Source organism: Mastomys coucha, unplaced genomic scaffold (assembly GCF_008632895.1).
Source record: "Mastomys coucha isolate ucsf_1 unplaced genomic scaffold, UCSF_Mcou_1 pScaffold16, whole genome shotgun sequence".
Taxonomy (NCBI): domain Eukaryota; kingdom Metazoa; phylum Chordata; class Mammalia; order Rodentia; family Muridae; genus Mastomys; species Mastomys coucha.
This window is the reverse complement of record NW_022196898.1, coordinates 34,561,918-34,587,356: the sequence shown is the minus strand read 5'-3', so window position 1 is coordinate 34,587,356 and position 25,439 is coordinate 34,561,918. Positions and strand designations below refer to the sequence as shown.

The window sequence follows — 25,439 nt, the reverse complement described above, 5'->3', positions numbered from 1 at the left end:
AGAGAGAGAGAGAGAGAGAGAGAGAGAGAAGGTAGAGGCTGGCCATGGCCATATGGAGAGGGGGTGGGGAGAAGGAACAAGAGTTGAGAGTAAGAACAAGAGCTTAAGAGAGAGAGGAGGGGTCAAGCAGCCCCTTTTATAGTGAGCTGGGCTACTTTGCTGTTCCCAGGTTACTGTAGGGCAGGGCATACCTGGATGTAGTCAGGTGACTGTGGGGGTGAAGTCTAGCCAGGATACTAGGATCTTGGGGCATAGCCCTACATGACTGATCTACAGGATAATGGAGATCTAGTGGTGTTAGGCACCTAATGTCTGGGGGCGTAGCTCACTGTTCCGTCCCTTGTAGAATTTTCTACTGGGTCTCCAGAGTAACCCTTGCTCAACCAGAACACAGACTGCCCTTCACAGTCCAACACTCGAGCACAGATTGTTTGCCCTTGTGCTGGCCCATTCTCAGGAGCTGTATTAGGCAGTAAGCACATTCTGGTTTATTTAAAGGTTGTGCTTGCTCAGATGGGAGCTTAAGCTACTGTGAAATTGGCCTCAACATTGGGTCCTTCAATCTACTTGGTCCATCCTAGTTGAAATGACTGGTGTGGTGTTTCTTGTTAGGACAGGCAGGCACTAATCTACTCACGCCCGATCTACTCATAAAGCTCACTAATATGCTCAGCTCTGTCTGAAACATGACCATGTTTTCTCTTCCCTGGGCTCATGTTGACATGAAGATGCTTTCAGCCACCAGTCAACCTGTGCAGTGGGGCCCAGGGCTCTCCGCTGAGCTGTCAGGAATCATTTTCCCTCATTGTCATGGAGAAGGTTTGGAGGGATTTGCCACCTTTACTTAGGACCTATTCACTTAGAGTTAGAGTTTTAGGGATCATAAGACAAGACTGCTGAAGCAGTTCTTGCTCTTGCAACACATTTGCTGAGGAGGAAGATTAGACATTTGTCATGCAAGAATAACAATGCTTCTAGGCACACACAGACGAGGGGGAGAAGGGCTCTGCCTCTGAGTATGGAGCTGGAAAGTCTCCCTAGAGAATGTGGTGCTTCCAAGGTAAGAAACTGTCAGGCAGATACATGGGAAGGCTCACTCCAGGAGGAGATTGCAGTGGACTTAAAGGCATGGGGGTAAAGAGAGAAACGAGGTGAGGAAGGTCATAGAGAGGGCTAGAAATGTGCATAGAGAACAGTTCTGTCGGAAAGAAGAAGTGCTTAGCATCCTTTTAAGCAAGGCAGTGGATGGCCAGTGGCCAGTGTGCTGTGTGGGGAGAGGATGAGTCTTACCCTGCTCATAATCCTTTTCTGGTATCATTCTGATAGTGGTGGTGGAGCATTGCAGAGACACTGAATGCTGGCTCTTTGTCATTTCAGGTATCTGGTCCCCTGCAATCACATGATGCTGAGTCAAAGGTGGGCTGTGAAGGAGAGAGACTGTTACTCCGTGTCTGCGGCCAAGCTGCTTGCCTTGACCCCTGTCTGTTGTGCCAGTGGTATCACTCTGACACTTGGGAACCAAGAAAGGGATTATATTCTCTGGTCCAAGTGTATGCATGATGGCTCAGGTAGGAACACATTAGGGATGATCTTTAAACATAATGCCACATCCATCTCTCCTGATAAGATGTGTCTCTTTGGGTAGACAAAATAACTGGAGTTAAAGAGTAGTTGGAGCCTTTTCCTGTTCTCAAGGAGTTATAGACTCTGTGGCTAGTATTCACCAATGCACCTGCCTTCAACTAGTCATTTATGATAGATCTTTATCTTACATGTCCTTTCTAGTGGTATCTTTAGAGCCCAAATAGGAAAGTGTGTGCTAACATGTCTTCTAAAACAGAATGAGTTACAGGTGTTGTGTCTATAACCAAGGAAGACCTGCTTTTTAATTTCCAAAATTCGAAATTCAGATTAAACATGATTTTCCACTGGGCAGTGGTGGCACATGCCTTTAATCCCAGCACTTGGGAGGCAGAGGCAGGTGGATTTCTGAGTTCGAGGCCAGCCTGGTCTACAGAGTGAGTTTCAGGACATCCAGGGCTATACAGAGAAATCCTGTCCTGAAAAACCAAAACAAACAAACAAACAAACAAACAAAACAAAAAACCCAAAAACCAAAAACCAAAAAAACCCCAACCCCCCCAAAAAACTTGCCAGCTATGTTCTCTGTGCCATCACATTTAAGGACAGAGAGGAGGTAGTACCACCATGTGCAGAGGAAAAAACAGACTCAGGCAGGAGAAATAACTTGTTCAAGGTTATGTAACATGCAACTTCTCTGACCACCACATCCCATGTTTGTTCTGTATCCTGCCTCTAGAGTTGCGATAGATCCATGTCCCAGTGAGTGGGCCCCATAAGCTAGCAGGCAGAATTGCTGTGCAGCAGTCACCAGCTAGGATTCTGATCTTACCATCTTTCAGGGGAAAATTCTTAATCATCCCAAACCTCCCCCCCCCTTTTTTTGTGAAATAGTACCTTCTCCGAAGGACTGCTCCAAGGAACCGTGAGTACAGGCACTCAGGGCTCTTAGGAAGCTTCCCAGCATGTAGCCATTACTCAGGAGCTATTCCCAGGAATAGTTCAATGCCTTTTTATGTGAAGTATATAGGAAAAGTGACACCAACCTTCTAACAGTAGAATAGTAAACAAAGGGGCATGTGTCTATTTTACTGGGCTTCATCTATACTCCTAGAGGCTCAGACCTGACCCAATCTGGTAGAGATTCATTATGAAGGAGCCCAGAGCTCACAAAGACATGGCACTGGAGTATGGAGAGGGTCCAGAGTAGGCCAGTGCTCGAGTCATCCATAGCAAGTTTGGAAAACAGTATCTATCAGATAGGATCATTAACTTCCAGGCCAGTGATAAAGCTCTTACAATATTTGAGATGTTTAAAAAATGGTAGAAGGCATGATTTTCTCTAAGTCAATCTTATCTAAACATTCCTTTGCTGGGAAATTAGAACTTTAAAACAGGTGTTTTTATAACTATTTCAGTGATGCTGTTGAAATTTGTAACATTAAGTCAGTCGCCTTCAAACACAGGACACTGTCTCTGTTTTGGCTTGACTAAGACTTGACTTCAAGACAGCATTTACTATGTGTCCACATCCTGAGTGTTGCCAACAAGGTGGAGTGAGTTAATTGCCTTTCCTAGAAACACAGGATTTTTCTACCAGAAAACCTGGTTATCAAACTCATGATTATCAGCCATTCACTTTATTATCAAAACCAAAATTAAAATTAAGATGCTTATAAGTTATCACACAACATTTCTAATGTTACTTCCTGGTCCAGGGAGGTGGCCCTCATTGGCTCTCATTTCTCCAGGGACTGTATTAGAGGGAAGGCAGGGCTCCCTCGGTTTGTGTGCCTAGTCTTGTTAATAAATGAATTTGAAAATGGACTCAGGAGGAAACACAAAGACAATTTTATTAAACTTTGAGAAAGAAACACCAAGATAGGCAAGCTGTAAGTCTTGGGAGTTGCCAGGAAGAGGGAGACAGAGGCAGAGCCTTATGCCTTTCAAATTAGGGTACAAGAAAACAGATTCCACAGTAGATGGCTACCAGCTACACGGAGGATCAGCAGCACATGGTGGGGTTGGGGGTAGGGTCTTTAGAGAAAGAGTAAGGGAGCCCAGAGTTTGAGGGAAATGGCATCTAGGATTTTGGCTAATAACCAAGAGAAAGGCAGAAAAAAAAAAAAAAAGAAAAAGTTAGTTTTCTGAACAATTCAGAAAAGCCGGTAGGCACCATGGCAAGGGCTGCATAAGAGGCTATATGAGGGGAGGATTTCTGGGAAGGATAAATACATCATCTCTTTAAGAGGATAATTATTCTTTCCCCTCCTTAGCACATCTTCAGACAACTCAGCTTTCCTGTGGGGTGGAATCAAGGCCAAGTGATTGACAGGCCCAGCTAGATAAACCCTTAAGGAAGGAAACAATAACATAAAAAGTTCTGGTTTCTGGAGAAGATCAGAACATCTCCTGGTCTCCATCTGGGACCAGAGGCATTATACATTGACCAGGAGTCCTGAGGAGTGAACAGGCTTTTCTGGTGTTGCCAGAAATGGGAGGTGGGCACCAAAGCTGACTATGACAGAAGGGACCATCCTCACAGCCTCTCAGACTGTCTAGTTACCACACAGCATCACTTAACACTTTTCTGGCCATTTTTGTTTTGTATCTTCCGTGAGGTTGTAGTTTCTGACACTGTCTTTTCCTCTGAATTCCGTTTGTATTATTCAGAAATATTTAATCAACCATTGCTAGACCAGGTTCCCTTGTGCACTCATTCCCACCTCTCTGATGGTGTCTGCTCTCACACAGGACCAGAGGAGCAGCTGCTGCCAGAGACGCCCTGCTCCCCTTCTTCACCTTCCCCTCCTCCCCCACCCACCCCAGCAGCATGCATTGTGGAGTATGGGAAGGCCCTGGACATCAGCTACCTGCAGTATCTGTGGGAAGCCCACACCAACATCCTCCACTGCATGAGGGACTGCAGGGTGTGGTCAGCCCTCTATGATGGGGACTCACCTGACCCTGAGACCTTTCTGCAGAATCTGTCAGAAGAGAGCCGAGAAATCTCAGCCCACCCAGAGGCCAGACTCCCACAGCAGCGTGCGAGGACATCAGGGCAGACAAAGGACAAGAGCCAGTCAGAGCTGGAATGGGATGACAGCTACGACACTGGTATCTCCTCAGGGGCTGATGTGGGCTCCCCCGGGCCTTATGACGATGTGGAGACCCCGGCCCCACCAGCACCTATTGATCCCCCCAAACACATCCAAGAGATGAAGAAGAACGCCATCCTCCTGTTCAAGGGGTCCTACATTGAAGAGTCAGACTTCCAGGATGACGTGATGGTATACAGGCTGTGTGCTGAGAAGGACGCAGAGGACACCAGGGAGCCGCAGGGGGAGACTGCAGACCCACCAGCTGAGGCTCAGCCCAAGCCCCAGCCTGAAGCCCAGAGTCTCCCCATGAGCAATGGACCTCTCCTAAGTCCCGATCCAGAGACAGAGTCACAACCCAGCAGGGAGAGAGCAGATCTGCATCAGAACATGTTCTCAGAAGCCAAGCCAGAGAATGAGCCTGGTGTAGCCTTAGCATCAGACTCGGAGTTGACAGCCCCCGAGTTTGAGGCAGAACCCCAGTCAGACTTGCTGATTGCCAGTGCAGAGGGTGAAGATTTCATCGCACAGTACGACCAAATCATTCAAGAACTGGACTCTGGCACTGAGGGCTTGACAGAGCAGAGCATCCCCGACTCTGAGCCCTTGCTTCTCACACACCAGGATGAAAGGAGGGAAGAGTGTAAAGCTGAGGAGGAGGAGGAGGAGGAGGAGGAGGATGACTTCGACTCTCTCATGGTGGACACGCCTGCTGTGGAGGCCGGGCCTTCCCCATTTGGTGTGGGAGAGGACACTGCCTGTACCAGCCCCTATCCCGTGAGGACTCAGAGCACCCCGTTCACAGGTGACAACCTTAAGCTGCTTTGTGGTTTCAGCTTTTGAGAGTCCTTATGCTATGGCAAAAGTGTGGAAGCAGGAGGTGAGGCGTGTCCATTCACCTAACAGGAGGTGAGGCGTGTCCATTCACCTAACAGGAGTGAAATGTCTTTGCAGGAACTGAAGGGGCGGCCATACTTTGTCATTCCTACTAGGGTGGATTTGTTTAGCAAGTCAGGCTTTTAGTTGTGCTCCGCAGTAACTTCTGATGCTCGTGATAATGTCATAGGCCTGATTCGACCACACCAGAATCGAGTCATTATCTAAAACTACATTTCCTTGAATCTAATTTGTTTTTCTCCCTAGCACTTACGTGTATGTGTATTCTTTTTTTTTTTTTTTTTAAATTACTCTATTAGAGGACATGCTCCAGATGGAGAGACATTTGTTCTGGGTGTGTTCCCAGTGGCCAAGCAGTGACATCATGCTTAAAACACTTGTTACGATGGCAGTTGGGCAAGAAGGACATTGACATTAGCTGGGCTTTTGCCCTAAAGGAGAGACTCAACACCTCAAAATAAAACTGGGTTCATGGGTACTAACCACTTTTCCAAATGCATGTGTTCCAGTACTGACACTGTTAGCAACAGGGAGGGTCTGTGTAAGAGGCAAAGGGCTGGGCTGGGATATAAAAGAAGTGGATCAGCCAAGGAAATATGATAGAGAGAATCATTAAGTATTAAGCAGAAAAGTCTGAATCTACAGGTCTGCAAATAGTAGCACGGAGGGGATTCCCACAAGTAAGAGCTCAGTGTGCTCATCGAAGGCGGGAAGGCTGGGTGGCATTTGATAGCAAATAGAAGTCCTGGAAGTAGCTGGTGACACAGAGGGATAGACAATGGTCTTCCATTGCACTCTGGGTGTACCCTGGCTCTACGCTTCCCAGATATGGGGCTTTGATTTACACATGCCTCCACAGCCCTGGGAGGACAGACAGATAGGAGGAATGGCCCACTATTGTTCCTTCTGGTGGCCTCTCCAGACTCAGGTGACAATTGTCTCTCCTGGGCAGTGGGGAATACCTTGGTGAGGACGGACAAGGTCCCCACCTTCCAGTATTCCCATAGGCAGATTAAAAAAAAAAAAAGTTGCTTTCTGGCCTGTTCACAGAGATGTGCTGTGATTTCAAGGGGGCTCCCCCCCAATCTTTATTCATTTATTTACTGATGCTTGAAGATGTATTTAAACAGGGAGACAGCTTTTAATTCCACAATTATCAGGCCTGAGCTTCTAGCTGAGATAACATTTTGGTGTGAACAAGTTTTAATTAAAATCCAACCAGTCAGTCAATCATAAGTTAAAAGGATTCGATCATCTTAGGTTTCCCAGTTGATGGGGGAAGGGACAGAGCTGGGGGAGCTGAGTAAAGGAGCCAAAGTAAGCTGCCTATTCTCCTGACACACTCAACAGGGAGAAGCCTGAATGTCCTGCAACCTTTTTGTGGGACACGGGGACCAAGTCCTGGCTAATGAAGGCTGCCCCTTAGGGTGCCAGCTTTCTGACAAAATAGTTACATCCCTGGGGAGTATGTAACTCGAGGGAAAAAGTACAGCTTAGGGAAAGCCTAGAAAACAACACTATTACTAACAAGGTTATGTATGTGTTGCCCCTGTGAGCTGCTAAAATGCAAGTTCTGTGGTACACGTGGTCTCTCTAATGAAAGCCTTGTCTTCCCTTCCTCTTTGTGGAACATGTACACCGTGTCAGGAGACATCTCTCCTTGTGAGTCCTGTAGTTTCCAAACGAGGATGGGCTGCGGCGTAGCTCCCCTGCCTCTCTCCATAGACTCAGCAGCATCAGCAGCAGCAGCAGAAAGGAACTCTGATGAGCTGACTTTGCTTCCTAGAAAAATCAGGGGACTCCATTTTTCTAATTTCATTTATTTATGAATCCAACAATTTTTAAAAATTGAACCTGTAAGATTTGGTGAACTGTATATATAAGACCTAAAGACACAGAGTACACATTCACAAAGATGCCAGCAAAGAGCTTTGTTTGCAGTGAGAAGTGGGTGTCAGCCATTGTGTTCCAGATTGGAAGGGAGCCTAGCACAGGGAGGGCGCAGCATTACAACAGGGGCTCTGAGGGCGAGTCCAAGAGGGAAGCAGCACTGTGAGGCATTGCCTGCAGAGCTATATATCTGCTTACTGTAGACAGGACACTAAGTAAGACAAACAAAAAACCCACATCTATCTAAGTCTAGAGTGTTGACCAGTGCGTTTTCTAGGGTTCCTCACATGAGCCTGTATGAAGGGTTCCTTACATGAACACGGGTGACTCACATCAGCAGCATCTCTGGAGGTCCTTGCAATCACAGGCAGCTACACCAGTCTCCTCTCCCCGAGCGATCACTAACTTTTCATAGAACTTTGGGGAGAAGCTGCATGAGTCTTGCAGGTTCATGAATTTTCTGAGCCTTGTAAAGTCCTAGGAGCCTCCTTCCTTCCTCCTGAAGAAATGGCCACACATCAAGCTGACAGTATCCAGGCAGAGCACATGGAGGTGAGGAGTACAGATCTCACAGGGCAGAGAGGTGGGAGAGAAGCTTGGGAGCACTTGGTGTCTGCTTAGAAGGGGTCTTTGGGCCAAGACTTAAGAAGGGAGACCTTGTACCCCTGGCCTAAGCATTAAAGTTGGAGTACAGCATGCCAGGATCTGAAGGAGCAACCTTCATAGTGTTGTGGAGAGAGTATGGGGATGGGAGAAGCGGCAGCAAGAACAAGTGGAAGATGTGTTTATCATCAAGGCCACTGCCTGGACCTGGTCATTCTGTTTCTAGAGCTATGCCCACAACTGTATTCATACTTCCATGCCACACATACGTATATCTATCTATCTATACATGTGTATACACAGACACACATATCTACATACTCACATACATACATGAGTATGTTTACTGCGGTGTTGTTTACGATAGAGGAAGAATAGAAAGAACTCAAATATCCAGCAGTAGGAGACCAGGCTGCTCACTGCAGTGCTCTAAACAATCAAATATTCTGTAGCCTTGAGATCATTTAGACAGCTCTCTGTGATGTGTGGGACATTCTGCAGGACAGATTGTTAAGTGGAAAAGAAGTCTCAGCACGGCAGTAGTGGCGCACACCTTTAATCCCAGCACTTGGGAGGCAGAGGCAGGCGGATTTCTGAGTTTGAGGCCAGCCTGCTCTACAGAGGACTACACAGAGAAACCCTGTCTCTAAAAACAAACAAACAAAAACAAAACAAAACAAAAACAAAAACAAACAAACAAACAAAAAGGAAGTCTCTACAATAGAAGATAGTTAGTGTTGTCTTTGTTTCAAAACCACAATACTGGAAGACAGACAGACAGGCAGGCAGGCAGACACACACACACCTGGGAATTAAGATAACATGCTAGCCAACAGCTCTAGAAACAGTTGGTCCACATTGAAATTCAGACTCCTTTATTTACAAGTCATGTGTATTTAACATTCTGCCTGATCTTTAAATGAGATAAATAATCAATGTTCGTCCTAGGATGATTTTTACCAGGTGAATCAGGAAAAGTACTTGGAATTCTGGCTTCTGTAGAGGAACAGTAAGTCAGATATGACTTTATTGTAGATATACACCTCTGTAATATACTGGAATCTGTAGCAAGAGTTTCTTCCAGGAGGTGGCTTGCACTCTTTTAAAGGTGTACATATATGTGTGTGAGTGTACATTTATATATGTATATATTATGCAGTTTTAATCTCTGTTAAAATAGAAAGTCTGTCGTAACAGTCCAGACAGGATGTGAAGGGACTCTGCCTAAGGTGGAAATGAAGGTGAATATTTAGATGTTTCCAAGGTTGGGTTTGTGAACAGAACTGAGTCACAGAGTTGAAGACAACTTTCCTTTCGGAATTGCTGCAGGGAACAGACTCATTATAGGGAAGGAGGCTGAGCATCTGAAGGGAAGGAAATGAGTGCTAGGAAGGGAAAGCAGTGAGGCCAAGGTCTTTCTGGAGATTTAAATATTCTATGTGAGTTCTGTGCATCAGCTTTGCAGGACTGTGGGACGTGTCTGAGAGCCTCAGCTCTATTCTCTCCCTGTTTCAGAGGATTCCATCCAGTCCCTCAGCCCTATTGCCTTCAGTCCTGTGGTAAGGTAGCACTGCATCCTGGGTAGTATGTGGCCCAGGAGCTCCATCTCATGGCACTATGGGAACAGAAATGAACAAGGAGGATCAGGGTCCCAGTATCCCCTCAAGGGCATGCCTCTGGTGGCACAGCTCTGCTTCCTAATGTTCCACCATCTTCTAACAGTGCCACAAAAGGGGCCCCACCTTCAATAGATACATGGGCTGTTTACATCTGCCCTTGTAGTAGGTACATGGAGACATCCACACTTTAAACTAGTGGGTGAGGAGCTTATTGTCCTCCCAGGAGTAGAGGGAAAATATCCACCTTCTACTCCCAAGGCTGCCTGTGGCTTTCTGAGTGTCGCACAGCCTTCTGATTTTCAGATGCTTACGGTTCCCCTGGCAACTGCTTTTTGCTAAGCAGCTTTCTTTGATGTGCTAGAAGCCAGCTAAGAATAAAGTCAGGATTCAGAGAGTTTAATGTAGTTTTTTCACGCCTAAGAATGATAGCACCACTGGTAGATTACGATGGCCGTCTCCTGGCCTTGACTCAATGTACTGTTACTCAGGAGAGATGCTGATGGGATAACCTTCTTCTCCACCATGCATGAGATTTGCACTCTTCATCCCCCTTGGAGTAGTGATGAGCTGTACATGTCTACCCTAGACACTGAAGGCTGGCAATATTCGAGTTTGTAGGTAGGATGGCTGGATTCACACAAGGTTCTGGGGTCAGAGAAAGGAAGTCAAACACTCATATTAGGAGCACGTTTTGCTGAGTGTTCCCCCTAGTTGATTTTGGATTTATTAAAATGTTTTCTTCATACGGAGGGAAACAGATAAGGAACAAGATGCTAGTGACTGGGGATGGACTGAGGGCATCTCTCTCTCTCTCTCTCTCTCTCTCTCTCACACACACACACACACACACACACACACACAGAAAAAGAGAGAGAGAGAGAGAGAGAGAGAGAGAGAGAGAGAGAGAGAGAGAGAGAGAGAGAGAGAACTGGTCGGAGTAGATGGTAAGGAGAGCAACTCAGAAAGCCAGAATTGTGCTGTGAGGATGTAAGAATCCAGGTCACATTTCTAGAGTTCTTAAAGGGACAATCACTAGTTGCTTTCAGACGGAGATTCTAACCTGTGGGGTTTCTAGATATGTTTGGCAGACCCTCCCAGATTTGTTTGGCAAAATTCTCCAAGGCTCATTGATCCCCTTGGGGTTCCTCACCCACTCACATAGAAAGTAGATGAAGAGTTTTTCCAGCCCTTCCCAGGCAGTGTGGCATGTGAAGGGATTGTACCTCGACAGAGGATCACAGCATCATCGGTCACTCACCCATTCTGGTGCTTGGCATAGTTGTCTGTTCTCAGGTCTCAGAGACCTTGCTTCCTTATAAGGGATTTAGCTTCTGGCAGAGTTCTGCATGAAGCATCTCGAGATGAAGTGTGTTTGTGTTAGACTCACGGTAATGGTGGTGAAGTGTTCATAAGGCGTGTTTATCTATCAAGGGTTATATGCATATGTTATAAATATGCCGAGGCTTAGTGGCATCATCAACGGCTCCACTGGGGGAAATTCAGAATCCCCATCGATCTTGCTTAATGGAACACTTTTATGGGAAAAATTTAAAACATCTTCAAGTAATTTTATTAATTTTAGATTTATTATTTTTTTGTTTTCCTTGCTCTCAGTAAACCAACACATAAACCATATTAACTTGCTACCGACCTGAAGCACAAACAGCATCCTTTTGCTTATATGTATTTTTTCATAAACTGCTTTTGTAATCATAAGGCTTTGCATTTTATTGATTGATTGATTGATTGATTGAGACCTCTGTGTCACACTGGACCCCATTTCCTGAGACTGATCCTTCTTTCTCTCTGGTCTGAAATGGAAAATGCAGATATCAAGTTGCCAGGAATAGTCAGGTCTCTCCGTCCAGGACCTCTTCATTCACGGTCTCTCCTTTCCCTTCCTCCATATGACATTGAGGGAGAACCTCTCTCAGGCATGTGCATGGGACATGGTCCCTGGTCCCTGGTCACATGTTGCTACTTGGTAAACATTACTCAATATTTGCTATGCCACTTTCAGTGGCCTCTGACATCCATGCAGTCCATAGCACGGAGAGATAGTGAATTGTACATTTTCCTGTCAGAGTCAGGAATGAAGAACCAATGGGGAAAAGCAACACAGTCTTTGAAAATTATTTGTTGTTTGAGCTTTTCAAAGTTCTTTTAGCTTTCACAGTACTATAGGTGGTTGTGGACTCAGGATGTCAACTGTCCTTTACAATGGGAAGCAGGCACATGGCCTCTGTGCTTACACCCTGGCTGTGGGCCCAGTGACTCTGCAGCTCTGTCAAGTCCAGCCAGCCCTGACACTGTGTGTGTCCTCCCTGCAGGTCCATTCATCAGTGTGGTTCTGTCAAAGCTGGAGAACATGCTGGAGAACTCTCTGCATGTCAACTTGCTTCTTATTGGCATCATCACCCAGCTGGCCAGCTACCCGCAGCCGCTCCTGCGCTCCTTCCTCCTCAACACCAACATGGTCTTCCAGCCCAGCGTCCGCTCTCTCTACCAGGTATGGTACAGCCACGCCCATTCCTTTTGTCTTCCCCTTCCTCTCAGGATTTTGTTAGTTTTCAAAAATCTCCATGTCCCAATTAACTTGTTTCCCTTCCCTGTCCCAGTAGGCTAGTTGTATAGACTATTCTAGATAATCTGCAATGCTTCATTTGGTTTGATGTTTTGAGAGTTCCTTACCAGGAACACAGGCAGTTAAAAATGAGCAAATGTCCAATACCATAACAGTCCCTGTAATGAGGGATGGACCCAAAAGATGTATTGGTGACTGAGAGTGGAAACGGGCTGGGGAGTAATAGCATCATTAATGTGGGTTTTGACAGGTCCTTGCATCTGTGAAAAACAAGATCGAGCAGTTTGCTTCTGTGGAGAGAGACTTCCCGGGCCTACTCATCCAAGCTCAGCAGTACCTGCTCTTCCGGGTGGACATGGCTGACATGACCCCTGCAGCACTCACCAAAGGTCAGCCAGCTTTCTCCACTGTGCCTGTCTTAGCCTGCGCCCAGTCCCCCACATTTTGTTTGCAGGTATTCTTGGCATCTGGAACCGATAAGCATCAAAGGATATTTTTGTTTGTGTCCATCCTAGAACAACCTCTTCCTAGTTTCTTAAATCTGAAAGGAGGGGCTCCCAGGCCTGCACTGACCTTTGCCCTTCATGGAGAATCCGGCTGGCCATCGATTTTCCTAGCTGAGGTAGTTCAAGGAAGGAGCTGCCATGAGATGCTGTTAAATTCCAGTAAACCACAGCAGCCCCCTTGGACTCCAGAAAGGCATCATGTGCACTCGGGGAACCATCTTTTGGCTGTCCCTGTCCTGCAGATGGCATCTATTCTCTTTATTATATTTTTAGAGCTTTTTGTCCCCAAAAAATAAATGTTTCAGGACTCCAGGAGGTGGACACTGCTTGTTTGGATGAGGAGAAGTGAAGTTTAGCCTCAGCAATTCCTGCTTCGCTCAGCAAAGGGGAGGCGTTAGGTGGGTCATGGCAGGACAGTGAGAGGGTGGGTGGCAGGGAGGTGTGACAGAGGAGAGCTGAGAATAGTCCGAGACTTGGGAAGTACTGCTGCTTGGTCTTGTTTCTGGTTAGACAAATCTGGTGGCCATTGTCTTCTGAGCTGTGACATAGGCCCTGATGAGCACAAACAAGCAAATGTCCAGTATTGTTCTGGCCTACCTTGCCACAGTTGTCCCGGTGTGGGACAAAGCTTCCACAGGGCAGCTGAGCAGTGGGGGAGACTGGAGCCTAAGAGCTAAGGCCAGTGACCAGAACAAGGCTGGGGATGAGAGGTGGGAGCATGGCTCTGAGAGAGGTTTACACCTTTATAAGAAGCTCTGAAGAGCCCAGGACTGTGTGCAGCTGCTGGCGCCTATGTCTAGTGTCTGCTATGTTATCCTGGTCACTTTGCTTTATTGGGTCTTATGTTCCTATTTTTGGAGGTGGGGCTAGGGATGAAGCCAGGGCCTCCAGCATGCTAAGCACACACTCTACCGCTCAGCAACACTCTCTGCTCCTCTCTTGACTTTTAAAGGAAAGGTTTGTCCATCTCTCAGGCCTTCTCTGGCCACAGCAGGAACTCTGGTTGTGGTGAGCGTCTGGGGTACTACAGGGCAGATTGTAAAAGAAAGTTGGGCCAGGTAAAATGATGTGCTGGGTTTTAACTTGTTAAAATTCAAATCGAGAAGGCAAGCAAGGCCATGTGGGAGGGAAGGCTGTCTGCATTGGGTGGGAAGGTGGGTCTCCAGTCTGGGCTGTGCCCTTTGCCCAGCCCTGCTGCCTGGAGATGGGTGGAACATTTGTCTTGGCCATCTTCTGAAGTCCTCTGAGTTAGTCTATGACACTGTCTGCAGCAATTTTTCAGACCCAGGCACCATTTCTGAAGCCAGCCCTGGCCCTGATGTAGATCTGCACTTTGTTCTCCCTAGCTTTCTCTTTGGGTACTGTGCATGCTTGTTGGGCCCTTTATATAACTCGGGTGCCTGCAGCCGGAGCTGCTCCCCCATTCAGCTTCTGCATTCTTTACTTCCTGGTGTCCCTTCAGAGAAGCCAGCCTCCTCAGGGACCAGTTAAAATGACCACTACTCTACAACAGGAGAATGGAGGAATTTCTGTGATAACTGAGTGGACCAGATCATTGGCTCCTGAGGTTTAGTTATTTTTTTCAGCAGAAAAAAGAAAAAGGAGGAAGAGGAGAAGGAGGAAGAAGAGGAAGAAAGAAATCCCACTCAAATACATTAAAACTACGAAATAATAGTGCCGTGACCTGACTTACATTTAAAGAGTCCTTTAACTGAGCTCTGATTCTAGAAGGTGGCTAGATGTTAACCCACTTCACAGTGAAGGAAACAAACCTAGTGGTCCAGTCAGGGTAATCACTCAAATCTGCTTACTTGTGACACACTGAAAGGCCATCTCCTGGTGGTAAGCCAGCTAGGGTCCACCCCAGCAGCTGCTGGACCTGCCTGAAGGATGTCCCTCTAAGTCTTTGGACCCCTTTGCTGCTCTTCTGTGTCATGAACAAAGATTTGTGGATTCAAGCTAGGCAGACAAACCTTAGCAATGACATTTCTAATTCACAAGTCATGTTAGATTTAAAAAATCCACACACACACAAAAGCATGGTTTAGAGAGGAGGGGTAGGTTTGGCATGGGAAGCTAGAAGCTAGGCATGAGAGGCAGCTCTAAGGAGAAGCAGAGTGTGGAGGAGTGGGGGTCATTTCCTCCGTCATGCTCCCTGGATAGACTGGGCAGAGGCTGTGAGACATTCTCAGGGGACAAGGCCCTTGAAGAGACTGAGGTACAGCATAAGCAAAAGAGCAGTGCTTGGCTGAAACCTTGTGCCAGTCTCCAGTGAATGGGGGCAGGGACCAGGGCAGGGAGGGGCTTGCCAGAAGTGAGTGGTAGCCAAAGTGGGCCACATGCAGTCAAGTTGCCCCTGTGTCCTTGATACCAAGTGACTCATTTGATCATTATAGCACTGCCATGAGCTCCTGACAGTCAGAGGAAGTGAGAGCACAGAGAGGTGAAGCCACTTGCCTGGAGTAGCCCAGCTGTTGGGTGACAGAATCTGTGCTCTTAGCTATAGTCCCAGTGCTGATGAAGCTCAGTAAGATGTGGGTGAATGGAAATGTGGGGATGGAGCTGCAGAGGGCGAGGCAGCCAGCAGAGCATAGACTCTGGCCGAGGTGTTCTGATCCCCAGTGGGATCCAGGCCAATTTCCTCAGTGAGCTTTGATGGCCCATGTGTCTAAGGACCTGTGTGGGTGGGTCACCAAGGCTGACCTTGGGCCTCAACCTTGTCTGCATTGTTAATACCCCTGCCAGGGATTTCTGATAAGAGGTAGTAGGAGACAGATTCTCAACTTTTCTGGTTCTCTGTGACACGAACTGTGATACGCTTTAATCCAAAAGGATATTTAAAGCAGCAAAGTAGAGGATTTTTTTTTTAACACTAAAGACTATAGTAGTGAGATGTAGAAAGTACTATAAATGTCAAGAATTTTTAGTGCTGTCGTTAAGCAACACTCTGAAAAGTGTTGAAAAATGGGGCTGAATTCTAAAAAGCAGCCAGGATAATGAAGAGCCTGGATACTGTGATTTAGAAGGAGTAGTGGGATCATCCGGGGAGGGGCAGAAGGTGGCATAAATAACTCCTACAGACACGAGGGCTGGAGAGCCCAGGAGTCAGCGTCAGGGAGATTGGACCATTTTAATTAGGAGAACTGATTTGGTATAAAAATGCAAATCAGCTGGATGTGCTGGAACCTGGGCTCGTAACATCTTAGATTTACATTACTGAAACAGACACAGGCCCTGGAGCCCTCTCTAAGTGTTGGCTGTCCAAGCTCTTTGTTGCCATTAGATCCTGATGGCTATGTGAATTTTTAGCCTGGTCCTCCCCACTATCTCTGGCGATCTAGAGGGGTCTCTTACTCTTCTTGTGTTTTGGGGGCTAGAGGACCCAGACAGCACAGGCTGGGGTTTCTGGGAAGTGGAGGTCAGAGCAACAGCTGCAGAACACAGGAGTTTAAGGAGCTGCACCTGGTGACCAGGGCTGCCCTGGCAGTAGAGTGGTTGGCTCAGTACTGAGTGTCAGGAGAGCAGAGGGCCACAGGTGTCCTTGGTAGATTTCCCTTGAGCCCAATCTCCATTCAACTGACAGCAGTGGAGCAGGAACTATTGGAAGTCAGCCTGCCTGTCTGCCTGCCTACTGTCTGTCTGTCTGTCCGTCCATCTGTCCATCCATCCATCCACCCATCCATCCATGCAGTCAGGGGTTTGCTCTGTTGCCCAGGCTTATCTTGAACTACTGAGCTCACATGACTCTTCTTTCTTGGCCTCCCAGATAATCAGGACTTCTGGGTGCCAGCACTGTATCTAGCTGGGAATTTCTTGCAAACCAGTATTGCCGCATCTCATCCCCTGTATGTGATTTTAGGTAGACAGTCCTGTATTACAAGCTGAGTGCTAGCTGTGTCAAGCTGGATAAGCTTGTCACGGAGAACACCAGGGCTAACTTCAGGATCTAGTCAGGTGAGCAACTGCACCCAGGACCATTCCACGAATTCACGTGCCCCTCACACATACACTTGTCACTTCAGAGTCCCAGGACTGTCTCCTTTCTGTTTTCAGATCCCATTCAGGAGATCTCCAGGCCAGAGAGTGACAAGACCCTTTTGGATGGCCCTCCACGTGTGCTTCAGCCCTTCCTGGGCAACAGAGCCAAAGTGACCAGGGCACCCCCAAACCTGCCTCTGCCGGTGAAGAACACCATGCTGGCTGCTGCTCTCTTCCCAGAGTTCCTGAAGGAGCTGGCAGCCTTGGCCCAAGAACACTCCATTCTGTGTTACAAGATCCTGGGGGACTTTGAAGACTCTTGCTGTTAGCCTTTTATACTATTTTCATAGAGATTTGGTTTTATAAGGTTATAGTGTCCTGACTGAATGTTAAATGCAAAGCTGCTTATCAAAAACATCTTTGATATTTCCTGACAATACTTGATTTAGAGGGAGGGGTTTTGGTGCACCTTCTCTCTCTCCCCTTGTTATATGGAATGTAAGCCTTGTGAGCTGGCTGTCTCCTTGGCAGGTCCTTTCTGCTGTTTTTCCTCTTCAAATGGTTTGTAGTTGTTCTCCCATGCCTAGGAGTGGAGGAAGACATTCAGCTTGTAGCTCGGACGCCATGGAGCACACAGTGAGGCTCTGTGATCTCTGGCTACCAGGGGGTCAGCTCCTCAGCAGTCTCGAGGAGACTCCTCTGCAGCACGCACATGCCTGGCAACCTCTGCGCTGGCATGCAGTGTAAGAACGTGGAGCTCCCCCTGCCACACAGGACACATCATTGGCCGCTCAGAATTTTACTCCTAGGACTAGCAATCTCTCCACACGTATTGCCTTATGTTGTGGGAAAGTCCCCAAGCCCCAGCTGTCTGCCCAAAAATTCACACAGAGAGAATCTGGAATGCAGGATTTTTTTTTTCTTGTGGCTTGAGAGCTGTTCTAATCACTGGAGCACAACCAAAACACAAGACAGCCTTAATTCAGTACAAAAGGAAGCATACCTATGCAAACTTTGGATCTTAGGTATTTGATCAGATGAAAAAAGTGTGGTGTCATATACTTGTTAAAAAAATTACTGTTTAAGTGTTTTATGAAAACAAATGTTAACTTGTGATGCACAGAGGATTTTTTTTTTTTTGGTGGGGGGTGCAGATCTTGGAATGGATGCAAAAGATAAAACTATGCTAACTGTAACTGGAGAAACTCTGGTTTTATTTTACTAATATGCTGTACTTGTAGAGAAATGAGCACTGTACATCCCATGTCAGCTAGGACAGAGATGCATACAGGTCACAGGGAACTTGTGAAGCCAGGTGCCTGCTGGTGTCTCCCTCCTCACGGCCATGGTGCATGCCAAGTATCCAGCAGTAGAGGATGCCCCAGTTGGGATGTACTGGCATCTCTGGCTGCTTGCCAGCCTGTTCCCAACAGCATGGTTATACTTCAGTCATAGCTTTATAAAATAACTACCAAACAGGGAGGAAAGACACACACACACACACACACACACACACACACAGACCACAACTTGTATTTATGAATATTACAGTCACCTTATGTTCTGAACCTGGCTCTGAAGTGAGGTGGCGGAGTCTCCCTGGTGGAGGGATGCAATGCCTAGCTCTCTCTGTTCTTTGTGGGCATCTGTGCTGAGCCCCAAGGGTGAGGCCAGTCCCATTGGTTGTGTCTTCGGAACCCTAGTTTGTGACAGTCAGGTCCCTGGTACAAGAGAGTGATGGAGGAAAGAATCAGCTCTGAGGCACTGCAGGCCTTCGCAAGATCTTGAAGTAGTTTTAGATTGAGAAAGCTGGAGAGCTAGCCCATGAGCGAATGCCCAAGTAGATCTGGCCTAGGCCAGGTGACAGTGTATTATAGCCTAAACGAGAAACCCCCTTACCTGTTCATGGAATATTGCTGACTTTACATGTATTTAGAAAACCAGTTTGCCCAGCCATGGTGCATCAGCCAGCACGTGGAAGGCACAGTAAATTGGCCTGTTCTTGCCTTCCTGATGCATGCCCCACAAGTCTCCATTAGAAGACAGTAGCTTCAGCTAGTGAGGGAGGAGCAGCTAAAGGAACTGCTTCTCCTTTAAACCCCACTTTGTCCGGTTATTTGTGCTTGCCAAGCCATTGAATGCTGAAGCCATATCTGCAAAGGGCGTTCTTTAGCTCTGTGGTTTTATGCTCATCTCCATTTTCTGGTGTTGCTATTGATTCTTCCCAAGTTCGTATTTCTCCCCTTGTAATATGCTAAGTAAGCATGCTGCTACTTACCCACTTCACATATTCATTATACACCCCAGAGTGCCCTTTGTGGAAGGTGCCTATTGGGAAAGAGTGACCACCCCGTCCTCCAACACACACACAAGGTACTGCTGTAGACTTAAGTTAAAAGAGGGCACGGATGATGGACAGGTCTCAGATAAGGGTTGGGCTCAGACTACCTAGGATGGGATGTTGATAGCAAACTCATTTGACACCTCTTCTCTGACTCCCTCCATTTGTTCCCGAGTCCAGACATCTTCCCTCAGAGGGCTGTGTTCAGAGCTTTACAAAACAAAAGTCAGCTGGGAATAGAGCATGGTGCACCTCAGGGCTCATGCAGCTGAGCTAAGTAGCCAGGAATGGTGTGGACATGCCAAGAGCAGACTGAGCTACAGCCAGGGGGAGGGTAAGTCCTGATAGCATGAAGAGTGAACACTGCTTTAGGGACAGTCTGTGGCAGTTCTTTGTAGGAACATACGCGTCATGAATGTACAGGTTGAAGCCATATGTGTGTGTGTGTATGTGTGTGTGTATATATATACATATATATATATACATATATATATATATATATATATGTATGTATATTCATATGGAGAGAATGTTTAGAGAGATTTGACATGTTGAAAACATGCCCCAGGGACCCTGTCCTCTACCCTATGACAGCTGCCATGCTTGCAGAGTATCAGTAGATACAGACCCTGGCACAGGTCCTGGATTGGCGTCACTATGTCTAGCCTGACGGGTCTCAGCAGGGACGGGGGTGGAGGGCTCCTGGAACATCACAACATTAACCTGGATCCATAATTCAGGGTCTGCTTAAGAGGTCTAGACTGAGTGAGCTTTACGGTTCAAAATACATAAGCGCACAGGGATAGTTAAAATTGATTTTGAAAATAGCCAGGTAAATGTAAAAATTCTAACGAAGGAAATCTGTTGTAGTTTCAGCCTAAAACACAATTTCATGAGATAAAATACAGTCTCCCAGATCGGAAGTACAGTTGCAAGAACAACTTATTAAAGATGGTTTTATTATTAAACCCTTTCTTTCTCTGGCAGAGCCATTGTGACATGGTCCCCATTTGGCTCAGCATTGCTGTGGAAAGCACTGTTACACGCTGAGAGTAGAGCTGAAATCTGTTGTGTGGCAGGGGCATACATTCAGTGCTTTGCAGGTCCTTGCACGCAATGAGCTGTCCTTAGCAGGTGGCTTTTTATTTAGCATAGATGTAGCTGTTGATTATTTTCGAGTTAAGACATCCTGAGGCGGGGTATTGTCATCAAAGTATCCTCCGGTAAACAGAATCTAGAAACTGAATCTGAGAAGGATTGGGTTGCTCTAGTTTGGGTAGGCGGTGATACTCAGGGTCAGCAGTTGTTTGCATCTCTGTACTAGTAGTCATGTGGGTTTGCTTCCAGCTCCATTACAGGTCTAAAGTTGTGATGTCAGTAGGGAAGTCTGGCCAGCATGGTGGGGCATGTCACAGACATGATGTTAAATAAGACTATGTTCAAATTCTCATTTAAGAGCAGTCTAGTTCAACTGCTAATTAGCAGCTGTGTGTTTGCAGGAATGGCTGTCAAGCTTGCCATCTTTATGAAATGCTTTCTTGCAGGACAGCTATTATTGCACATGCCACTTCAAGTCACTGGCGCGAGACAGCCAAATGTACAGTTTGCTGCAACCCTCAAGTCATCTCTGCAGTTAGCTTTTCCTGAGGCAGCGGCTCCTCAGGCTGCGGAGGCCACACAGCTTTAAACCATTAGGGAGATAGCTTAGCCCCTTTCCGAGTCAGCCACCAGTCTGTGCATATTATAACACTAATTCCCCATAATGTCTGGGCTTAGAACAAGAGTGAGTAGACCACTCTTAAGTCTGTCGAGGAGACATTTTAAGAGAACAGAGTTGGGTTTTTTTTTTCTTCTTTTAGGATGACCATCATAAACTTAATGCCTCACAAAAGGCTCTTGGAGGGCTCAGAATGGCTTCTGGGACCATCTGCCTCAGCAAATCCCTTCTCCATCTATTAGTTAGTCCAGCATTTGTTTTGGAGGACAGATTATCTCGGCAGCTCATTAACTGGATAAACAGGGCTTTTACAGGAGATTTCCTGTGAGGCTCTTTAGGGACAAGGATGGGGGGTGAAGGGGGAGGGAGAGGAAGGCACAGTAGGTAGGTTTCTGTGGATTATTGCTCTCAGAACCATCAGCTAGGAAGTCGTGTTCTTGGTTCGTGTCTTTGAAGGTGTGAGTTAACCCAGGTCGCTGCTGCCCACACAAACCTGACCACAGGATTCTGTCCCTGTGTACTTGGTGTTCATTTCTGGGCTCTCTTATGGAGTTTAAATGAGTGTGTTACTTCAGAACCTGAACAGACGACGGAAATACTAAGACCAGATTATAAATCTCACTGAGCTGAGGCTGCACAAGTCTGTCCTCCTTAGTATATCAAGTGACACTTTACTGGGACAAGGCCCACCAAAAGCCAGACCTCTTTTGTCCCTGCAGACACTTTACAGAAGGGATTTGGTGCTGATCATCTTGCTTACAAGGCTTCTGCCTAGCCATGACCTGGGGAGCCAGTGAAAGAGCACTCGAACACATGCCTTCTACCTCTCTGCCCACGGGCCATCGATGTTGCAAGGCAGTTCCCAGGTGTATTTGTCTAGAACCTGCCGAAGCAGCACTGTGGCCACAGCCACACTCCTTCTAGCAATGGGCAAATTACATGGCCTTCTAGGTGGAGTGCTTTTCCTTCCTTCCTCTTTAGAGTCCTTGAAATGATAACTAAATCCGATCTAATTGAAAGATACAATATAAATTGTAGGCCAAGCCGTAGGCTATAATCCTGAAATGGCCAACTTAAAGAGGTGCAAACCTTTCATGGTATGTTTCCAGATTACCCAATAATTATGTTAAGGGGGGTGGTGGTGTGGAACTCAGCTTGTAGAATACTGATAGGTTTTCTATCTGTGCCTTGAGAGAAATGAACAAAAGTTCCACTCAGGAATGAACCTAGCAGGTCCATGGAGATGACCCAGAATTTAAAATCTTGGTAATTAGCAGCCCTTCTTTGCTCCTTGGGTTAGATTAACTTAGGCTCCATGTTAGCTTCCACAAGGAAGCTCAACCTGCCATGAAGCATCAGTGTACATGGTTTGGTCCTGAGCAGGTAGAGCTGGCTCTGGGGGACTGAGAAAGCAACAGTTTGAAGCACTTTTTGCTACCAGCCATGGCTTCCAAGTCCCCTACCCGGCTACAGGTGTGTAGATTCTATTGACAGATGGCAGTGGCTTCAGCTATGGTGCCACTCATACATTCTAATGAGACTCACCCTAGCAGACCAACCAGAGCACATCCGTGCTCAGGCAGAAGTGGAAAGTCCTCTTGCACTGCACCCAGGCACCAGCAGAGCCAGACTTTTAAAATGTTATATAAACACATCTTTCAAATGTATCTAGTCATGCAGTTCATGGGTTTGGCTATTTCCCTAGTAGCTGTGGTTATGAGCTCAAAACCTGCCTTAGGGTTTCAAGATTGTCAGAGCTCGCTGGGAGGAGCCTTGGAAAGACTGCGTGCTGATGGCATCTCCTCTGGGAACACTCAGTCCAAATGTTTTCCAATTGGTAAAATAGGTTTTGGAAACTGCTTCCACTGAGCTGCACCACCCATTGGGATGAGCCCAAGATGTTAGCTTTGTAAGTGCTTTCTGCAAGGCTTGATGGCCAAGCCAGATGAACCATTTTTTAGTAAAAATGGAGGTTATAAAATGGAACCTTCCTGTTCTTTGAGATAAAGGTCTTGTCAGATTAAGATCTGAGCACCTCTGGTCACTGGAGTTCAGGTCTCCCTTCTCTCTTGTAGGAAGGCTAGTGGGACGCCTGAATAGCAGTTTCATCAGGGTAGCACATGTGTCCCTGGCTTCCTGAGTGAGGGAGCATTCTAAAGTTACCTCCTCCTCCTTGTCTGAAACAGACCACAGAACTGATGTCCACTCAGGGCTCAGCTTTTGGCTGGGCGAGGTTGCTTTCCTTCGCTCCTACTTAGCAATGCTGGGGGCCATCTTCTGGTGATGGCTGTGTCCACTTTCCTCCCATTCTTCAGTTGCCCTGGAATGATAGTGCCCGGCAATGTTCTTACCAGGCCTGAGAATCTAGTCTAAGATGAGGGCCTCCAAGAGTTCCCCATCTCTGTCAGTTTGACAAACACTTCTAAAAAAACATTTTCAAAACTAGTCATTAGAAAGAGTGTGGTTGGTGTGAGGTACCAGACATCTTAGGAACAAGGGGGACATACCATCTCAGAGCTGAGGATGGAGGCAGCTGGCCCACAGACAGTTAAAGGTCAACATTCTGATTTATTAGAGTAGAATCTTATTCTTCCCAGGTAAAACAACTTGATGCTTCAGCTTTTCTCTTCTTCTTCTTTTTTTTTTTTTTTTTTTTTTTTTTTTTTGCCTAAGCATTGTTTGTGGGAGGGGTGTAAACTATACAATCTCTTAAGTGGAAGTTAATTTTTAAGTGCTATTTCAGTATATATTTTATTCATTAAATTTATCTGAGAACTTGTGTGTCACCTTAATTCACTGGGAGCTGAGCAGGCCGTAGTGTCTGCATTCAACAGGCAATGGGTGCCAGCATCCTCCTGCCCTCCCCTGCCTGAATACCACGTTCGGTTCTTTTGTGTGCATCTTCACTAGCCCGTGCGGAGGTCTGAACACACTGCACTCATGCTGCCATGCTCTTAGTCTGTTGGGCTTTAGGATGGGGAGCACTGCTTGGCTCTAGGAAGCATCCTTGGCACCTGACTTTAAATTTAAAGTTTACACAAACTTTATTCTGTTTAGAATTATGATTTCTTTGGTCACTGCTGCCACCATCATGGGGCTATTTCCAGACAGTGAGGCTGACACTCTGGCTGCTGGTCTTCCGTGATGGCTGCCTCTCAGGTCATGGGGGCTTGGAGGACACACACACGTGTAAAGTATTGCCTCCTAGGAGGTGTAGCTTGGCTAGGGTCGAAGAGACACAACTTGTACAGCACATGAATGCCAGCCCTCACAGGCCCCTCTTCTCAGAGCCACACTGTCCTCCCTCCAGCAGAGGGACCCCACAAGTCTCACAATGACAGCTTCCTCTCCAATATTTCCTTTATCAGAATCGGGTCTGCTCTGCTTAGGCTTGCTTTCCGGACCAACCCAATCAGCTTATTTATAGCTTTGGGGTTTCTTTTCTTCACATCCATCACCTGTAAAGACAGAAGTTAGGAGGTGAAAATGAAGAGACTCCTACCAAGAATCTTCAAGGTTTCTGCTGACTGCAAATTAAATTCAGGTTCTTTCTTCCCTTCATGAAAGGTGTAAAATGAGGGAAGAGAGGAGGGGATTAACTTCTGAGAGGTTTCTAGGTTCCTGTCAAAGGGGATTTGGCTTCTCTGCCTTCTGATTAAAATGAGCAAGGGGACAGTGATAGGTCACAAGTGACAATGACAGCCTGGCAACAATGGTATGCCAGATCCAGAACTCTCTCTTCTGGGGCCACAAAGCAGCAGTCGCAGGGGATCATCTCTGTGATTCTAAACATCACACTGAATAAGGCAGGGATGCCTCTCAAATTCTCCGGTGCTGCTGGCAGACACCCTTGCTCCCTGCCAACTAGAACTGCTTCTTGGAAAACAAACCTTTTAGGATGGCAGCTCACTCAGTGAGCTAAGCAGGTAGGGGGTAGTAACGGCAGGCAGGAAGGGCTGAGCACCATCAGAGAGCCCGTGCTGGCCTCCCTCTGCTAGTGCCTTGATTGGCATTAGTGTGCTTGAGTGCCGCAGGACAACTCTGAAACCAATGTGCTCTTATCAGTCAGGGCAGATGGGACAGGAAGATGGAAACTGCTGGGATGCTGTGGGCTCATTTTCCTCATCAAGGGTTCTTCACTGAGCCTCAGTGTCCCCGCACACTGATGGGTGGGTGTGCACTGTTCTCAAAGAGATACTAGCAATTTTTCCCCACTGAAAAGTATCTCTCTAGACAGTATGATTAGACCTGGGGTGGGTTGGGAAGAAGGGAGCCCTGCAACTTGGCATGGTTTTTCTATCTTGTGCTATGCTAAGAACACAAAATGACTTGGTTTTCAGCCACGTTTCTGTCAAAGGATTTTCTCTGTAATTTACAGATCATTTTCCTCTCTGCATTTTCCCTTCTCTCAAAAGCCATCAAACTGAAGCACTTCTAGCCCTTTCCTCCCTCACAGCTGAAGGACAGGCAGCCACAAGGAATGTAGATATAGGAACTTTGAAGAAAGCGACAGACCTTCAAGTTACAACTTGAGCTTGGATACTTGACCATACCCCTTTAAACTGACTCCATAGAGCAGGCACTAACTAATAAAGAAGTGTGCTCACAGGAGCATGAAGCTGCGC

At 46.7% G+C, this 25,439-nt stretch overlaps 2 protein-coding genes across 4 annotated transcripts in view; one reads left to right on the top strand and one right to left on the bottom strand.

The window, feature by feature from the left end:
* Window positions 1–18,776, top strand: part of Fam160a1 (family with sequence similarity 160 member A1) — a 256,635-nt gene extending 237,859 nt beyond the window's left edge. For all 3 annotated transcript variants that reach the window (XM_031374231.1, XM_031374229.1, XM_031374230.1), the window contains 5 exons: window positions 1,378–1,568; window positions 4,336–5,484; window positions 12,019–12,197; window positions 12,523–12,661; window positions 16,832–18,776. In XM_031374231.1, the coding sequence (XP_031230091.1) occupies window positions 1,378–1,568; window positions 4,336–5,484; window positions 12,019–12,197; window positions 12,523–12,661; window positions 16,832–17,085 (1,912 nt within the window). In that variant the 3' untranslated portion in view covers window positions 17,086–18,776. The remainder of the gene's footprint in view (window positions 1–1,377; window positions 1,569–4,335; window positions 5,485–12,018; window positions 12,198–12,522; window positions 12,662–16,831) is intronic.
* Window positions 18,777–20,615: 1,839 nt separating this feature from the next.
* Window positions 20,616–25,439, bottom strand: part of Gatb (glutamyl-tRNA amidotransferase subunit B) — an 83,150-nt gene continuing 78,326 nt past the window's right edge. Inside the window, exon 13 of the mRNA XM_031374232.1 lies at window positions 20,616–24,272. Coding sequence (XP_031230092.1) covers window positions 24,144–24,272 — 129 coding nt within the window. The 3' untranslated portion in view covers window positions 20,616–24,143. The remainder of the gene's footprint in view (window positions 24,273–25,439) is intronic.